The sequence below is a fragment of the Strigops habroptila genome, chromosome W, assembly GCF_004027225.2.
Source record: "Strigops habroptila isolate Jane chromosome W, bStrHab1.2.pri, whole genome shotgun sequence".
In the NCBI taxonomy this organism is placed as follows: Eukaryota; Metazoa; Chordata; class Aves; order Psittaciformes; family Psittacidae; genus Strigops; species Strigops habroptila.
The window spans coordinates 8859034-8865585 of record NC_044301.2 but is presented as its reverse complement, the minus strand read 5'-3'; the positions used below and the strand labels follow the sequence as shown (position 1 = coordinate 8865585).

Below are 6552 nucleotides of genomic sequence, written 5' to 3'. Positions count from 1 at the left end.
AGAGTGGCCTAATGTGTGACTAATAGCTAGGACTAGATACACTGATTGAACAAATTGTATTTCTCTACATTATACTTTCCTTCTGATAACTCCCGACATTGTTAATCAGTGTCTTTTGCAGTCTGAAGAAATAGAGTGTTCCTCTCTCAAAGCAAGGAACGCTGTAGGAAGCTACCTGTTCAGGACACTAGTATGGGGTTTCCCACCCAAACCTAGCTGGTGGGTTAAGAGGTAATGAGGTCAATGCAGTTCTGACTCTGTCACAGAAGAAAGGAAGATGATGGTGATGGGATTAAGTAACAAGGTATAAATTCATAGTACATTTAAAAAAAAATATATAAAAAAATCTTCACACATGTGTATAAATATATGTGTGTGTTTATATAAAGACGTGTAGATGAGCCCCTAGGATAACTGTGATCATTGTATGGATATATGACTCCAACCTGTAAATGTGATCATGTCAAGCCCTGTCCAGTTAAGAGCTGCGTTTGGCTAAGGGGAAGGGCTTAAAAATATTCATGCCCTTTTCCAGAAGCTCCAGTTCTCCAGCCTGGCCCTGAATGTCTCCTGCTGCAAACTGACCCTTTCTCACTGCTCAGGCTCTGTTCGCCTTCCTACAAATACCTTCAAGAAAGCACTGTTGGCTCTTCAGCTGCACCTTCGGTTTGCTAGTAGGAGCAGGGCAGTATTTCCTTCCTACTTTTATGTCTGAGTGAGAGTGTTATTTAGACCAATCTGTTAGGCAGGTCTGCCTCACGTAATACCTTGCATATGATAGATGTTGTACTGAAAAAAAAATTAAGGACCTGTATCTGTTGATTTACTAAATTATTTAAATGGATGCAAGCATTGGATTTATGCAGTAAATTATGGTGCATGAAAAAAGGTTTAATTGACTTCATTCTTAAATTATTTAAAAAGGATGAGGTTAGAAAATGTGATTAACTCCCCCTGCACTCTGCATCAATAGCCTTCCACTGTTCTTAACTGTATAAAGGTTGCACTGGGGATTAGCTTTAGTTTTAAGTTTGATAGTCTAGAATGGGAGGATTAATAAGAAAATATTCAGCAGGTTGAGTGTAGTAGGATGACACTAACTTGTAACTGCCTTTTTGACTATCAGCACAGCTCTCCCTCCCTTTTGGTCTTGTGTGTTGTTGACATCGTATTCCTTGAAGTATGCCAGGACACCACAGGAGTTAATCTTAAACCTTCTTGTTGTTCCATAACATCTTAAACTTTTTTTCCCTTCACAGGAAATGACCTAGAGGCCTTACAAATACATTTGTGCATTTTTGTTCTGAGTCCTCAATTGAGGGTAAATGCAGTCTGGAAGCACTGCTTCTTAACGTTACAACGGAAACAACTACCTCAACAAACAAGGAAAGGGGAAGAAGGCTTGCAATAATACTCTTAATTTTTAATAGGTTACACTTGCAGAGTCTTCTGTAAAGAGTCCAGATTTTTTCCCCCCCCCTTCAGTATTAAGAAGAGACACTACAACTAATTTGGCAGACTGGATCTGTCAAGACATTTGAAGATATTTGATCTGCTGACATAAGGATTTGCTTTTTCAAGGAAGGAGCCTCTGCACTTCTTTTAGAATTGCTGTTGATCGGTGGTTTGCTCCACTTTTCCTGATATTACTAATGGGAAAATTGTATTAAGCTATCGCTTCTAGAAATATTATTTACATTGACAAAAAAAACTTTTGTAGACTTAACAGCAAGTGATGACAATATGAAGAAATTGTAGGTGGTAACTTCTCTGCTCCAACATCGCTTTTCTGTGTGCAGAATAGAATACTAAACAAGAGACAGCATTATTAAGATACTTCGGCTTGCTTTTTGACTACAGTTTATAACTGCAACAGGGCTGCACTGAACACTGAAAATACGAAGTCAGCAAATCTGCTGCCTTTCTCACTGCTGATAGAGATTATACAGACACTTGCCTTTTTGAAATGCCTTTTGTGAAACCTGTGTACACAGTCCTCCACTGTTACTGTACATAACTATATAGTTGAGGAAGGAATTTGATAAGTGATTGTTAATTCAAGAAATTTTTGGACAAGCACACTTATGTATTGCTGTAGTACGCAAGAAAGCAAAATGGACTATAAGCGGCGCTTCTTGCTTGGCGGGTCCAAGCAAAAAGTACAGCAACACCAGCAGTATCAAATGCCTGAGCTAGGCAGGACCCTGAGTGCACCGCTGGCATCTACATCCCCAGCATCCCCTTTGGTGTCCTCAGCTGCTGCAGGCAGCTGCAGTCACCCTGTGTCCCATATGACTCCGATTGCAGACATCCAGCAGGGAATCTCCAAATACCTGGATGCACTCAATGTGTTTTGCCATACAAGCACTTTCCTTACAGACCTTTTCAGCAGTGTATTTAAGAACTCGCACTATTCTAAGGCAGCTATGCAACTGAAAGATGTGCAGGAACATGTCATGGAAGCAGCGAGTCATCTCACAGCAGCAATAAAACCAGAAATAGCAAAAATGCTGATGGAACTGAGTGCAGGAGCTGCAAACTTTAAAGATCAGAAAGAGTTCAGCCTACAGGATATTGAGGTAAGTTACCTTGGGGAATACTGTTTTGCATGTGAATTTGTATCATTCCTTCTTAGTTGGACATCTCTTCAAAATCACTTCTACACCAAAAGTTCCCTTTGCTTTGCTTTGTATTTGTGGACTATGCTGGTAAAAAGAGAAGCTCTACTACTTTCAAGAAAGCATAAGAAATTAAAGTCATTTGCAGTGCCTGACTTCTGGCTATGTTAAATTAGGTATTTAATAGGTATTTCTATATAAGAACTTGTACTCTATTTAAAGATTTAATGAAATAAGAAAGATGAGGTACAATTAGATTGTACCACCTATATAATTCTAAATGGTAATCTTCTATATGATTTAAACTTAAAACCAGCAATCCAACAATCTCTTTCTTCTTGGGTGAAACCATGCTTAGTTTAAAAATAATAATGCAAAACAAGAACAAAAAACCCCAATCAACTAACCCAGCAGCCTGCCCCTCCAAACCAGCTAGATAGAAGTTTTAAACAATTTTCTGTTTTATGTTAGCTAATATTTCTAACAATATTAAGCCATCATATTCTAAATTAACCTATACTTTCTTATAGTATTATCCATTCTGAGAGGAAACCTGAACACTAGGGAGTGGCGTATTGTCATCAGTGTTTGTGTAAAACTGCATATTACTTGACTAATGATTAAAATTGGTGTGAAATAATGTTTTATCACTCTTTGAAGCATTTTCGTCTTTGAGCTGTTGTGCTTAAAAGGGAAATACCATGCTAGACTGAGAGATTTGTATTGTAAAAATTTGTCATGACTTTGCTATAATTTCCATATGCTGGCAGCAAGTGCCCAACAGCCAGAATTCAGAGGGTTTGAAGTTAAAAGAGAATCCCCAACTCTCATTATGCCTGGCTGGGTATTTCTCCTGTAGTAAATGTCTTAATTATGTAATAAGCAGTGTTAAGTGATAGTCACAGATGAATCCCTGGTCTTTTAAGTAGTTCTTTGTGTTTTGACATATTTCTTTACAGCAGTCTTTGCAAAGTTATTCCTATAGAAATTCATCCTGGGTAGAAAACTGATTTTTGTGTGGGTTTGGGGTTTTTTTTTTTTTTTGTTTGTTTGTTTTTTGGTTTGGTTTTTTTTTTGTTTGTTTGTTTGGCTTTTTTTTTTTTTTTTTTAATGTAGACTTCAGGTAACTTTGTAAGGATAAATGTTTTGCTCGCTCACTCCCTCCCTTCTTCCCCTCTGCTCCCGGAGGGATGGGGAGGAGAATCCTGGGAATCCCGGGTGCTGTAGGCTTTTTGCGCCACAAAGAACTGTCGTGGTTTAAGCCCAGCCGGTAACTCGGAACCACGCAGCCACTCGCTCACTCCCCCCTTTCTTCCTCCCCCCGCTCCCGGAGGGATGGGGAGGAGAATCGGAAGAATGTAACTCCCACAGGTTGAGATAAGAGCAGTCCAGTAACTAAGGTATAATACAAAACCACTACTGCTACCACCAATGATAATAATGATAAGGGAAATAACAAGGGGAGAGAATACAATTGCTCACCATGCGCTGACCGATACCCAGCCCGACCCGAGCAGTGATCTGGGCCTTCTAGGTAACTCCCCCCGGTTTATATACTGGGCATGACATGCTGTGATATGGAATACCCCTTTGGCCAGTTTGGGTCAGGTGTCCTGTCTCTGCTTCCTCCTGTCTTCTCGTGCCCCTCCTCCCTGGCAGAGCATGAGAGACTGAAAAGTCCTTGATCAGGGTAAGCATTACTTAGCAACAACTAAAAACATCGGTGTGTTTTCAGCATTGCTCTCAGACTAAAGTCGAAAAAACAGCACTGTACCAGCTACTAAGAAGGCGGAAAATAACTGTTACAGCTGAACCCAGGGCAAGTAGTTAACTAGAATGCCATTTTTAGTACATAATTTTAGTGAGAAATATGACTGACAGTTTAAAGTGTTGTATACTTAGTATAGAGTGAATTAAGATTGGCTATATATTTGTTATAAATGACTTCTGCAGACTGGTATTTTTGAAGACAATCTAATAACATCACTATGTTTAGCTATACTATCTGTATACTGCTTTTATAACCTAGTCAAGCAATTCTAGGTGCTAATTCAGACCCTGCCCCACACACCGTGTGGAGAGAGTGCTGCTTCAGCAGGGGGTGGAGTTCACCAGCAAAAGCAAAGCATCATCTGCTTAAGTTGGCTGCATGTCCTCCCAGCTTAAAGCAAAGGTAGAGAAACTTGTTTTGGTCCCTGCTTTACCTGTATAGATCCAACCTGTGTTCCTGAGCTCCATGTGCACCTGCTATGCTCTCCTCAACAGGCAGCTCTGTGGTAGGAACAGATATAAAGAGAATGCAGGCAAAACCAGCCTACGGCCACACCACCCTGAAAACGCCCGATCTCGTCTGATCTCGGAAGCTAAGCAGGGTCAGGCTCGGTTAGTACTTGGATGGGAGACAGCCTGGGAATCCCGGGTGCTGTAGGCTTTTTGCGCCACAAAGAACTGTCGTGGTTTAAGCCCAGCCGGTAACTCGGAACCACGCAGCTCCTCGCTCACTCCCCCCCTTCTTCCTCCCCCCACTCCCGGAGGGATGGAGAGGAGAATCGAAAGAATGTAACTCCCATGGGTTGAGATAAGAACAGTCCAGTAACTAAGGTATAATACAAAACCACTACTACTACCACCAATAATAATAATGATAAGGGAAATAACAAGGGGAGAGAATACAATTGCTCACCACCTGCTGACCGATACCCAGCCCGACCCGAGCAGCGATCTGGGCCTTCAGGGTAACTCCCCCCAGTTTATATACTGGGCATGACGTGCTGTGGGATGGAATACCCCTTTGGCTAGTTTGGGTCAGGTGTCCTGTCTCTGCTTCCTCCTGGCTTCCCCTCCTCCCTGGCAAAGCATGAGACTGAGAAAGTCCTTGGTCGGAGTAAACATTACTTAGCAACAACTAAAAACATCGGTGTTATCAGCGTTGTTCCCAGGCTGAAATTTGAAAAACACAGCACTGCACCAGCTACTAAGAAGGAGAAAAAAATGACTGCTGTAGCTGAACCCAGGACACTTGGTTTTGGTTTTAGGCATATCTTGTGGAAATTGATCATTTGTCATTGTACTTTTACCATGGAATCACAGAGTGGTTTGGGTTGGAAGGGACCTTAAAGCTCATCTAGTTCCAACCCCCTGTCATGGGCAGGGACACCTTCCACTAGACCAGGTTGCTCCAAGCCCCGTCCAACCTGGTCTTGAACACTGCCAGGGATGGGGCAGCCACAGCTTTTCTGGGCAACCTGTGCCAGTGTCTCACCATCCTCACAGGGAAGAACTTCTTCCTAATATCTAATCTAAATCTCCCCTCTGTCAGCTTAAAGCCATTCCCCCTTGAACTATCCCTATGTGCCCTTGTAAAAAGTCCCTCTCCAGCATTCTTGTAAGCCCCCTTTAGGTATTGGAAGGCTCTGCATCTTGCATATAGCTTTAAAAAAAAAAAAAAAGTCAATATTTATGGGAACTTTTGTGTAATGAGACAAGTATTGTGTTCTGCTTTTGCTTGAGAACCAGAAAAATTTAAGGTTTTGATACTGACTCAAATGGTTGTTTTGTAAATCAGCCAGGGAGCATGGTTTAGGTGACTTAAGTATATGGGCAAGCTAGTTGGATGATTGTGCCCAGGAAGCAGTTATCAGTTGCTCACTGTCAAAATGGACCTTGGCAGGTCAGTATAGAGAATATATTTAAGTTTGTAGGTGACATGGAAAGTATATGATACAAGTATGCTGGAAGACCTGCTGAATTAAAAATAATCTTGAATTGAACAATTGAGTTTTTTGTTTGGGATAGAATTCAGAGGGGAAAACGTAATGTTACAATGTTTAAATAGACATTTTCAGCCTCAGAAGTGGAGCTCACTGGGCAACAGTTCTGAAGAACCGTTTTATGGCTTATGGTAGTCATATGTTGAGTAGGAGTCAGTGTTGTG

At 41.3% G+C, this 6552-nt stretch overlaps 1 protein-coding gene and 1 non-coding gene across 7 annotated transcripts in view; both read left to right on the top strand.

Annotated features, from left to right (window-relative positions):
- Window positions 1-461: 461 nt before the first annotated feature.
- Window positions 462-6552, top strand: part of LOC115619050 (uncharacterized protein KIAA0355-like) — a 48803-nt gene continuing 42712 nt past the window's right edge. For all 6 annotated transcript variants that reach the window (XM_030511067.1, XM_030511065.1, XM_030511066.1 and 3 more), the window contains exon 1: window positions 462-2579. In XM_030511067.1, the coding sequence (XP_030366927.1) occupies window positions 2085-2579 (495 nt within the window). In that variant the 5' untranslated portion in view covers window positions 462-2084. The remainder of the gene's footprint in view (window positions 2580-6552) is intronic.
- LOC115619320 lies at window positions 4931-5049 on the top strand. The gene has a single exon (XR_003994973.1). It is a non-coding gene; the product is annotated as a 5S ribosomal RNA (ribosomal RNA).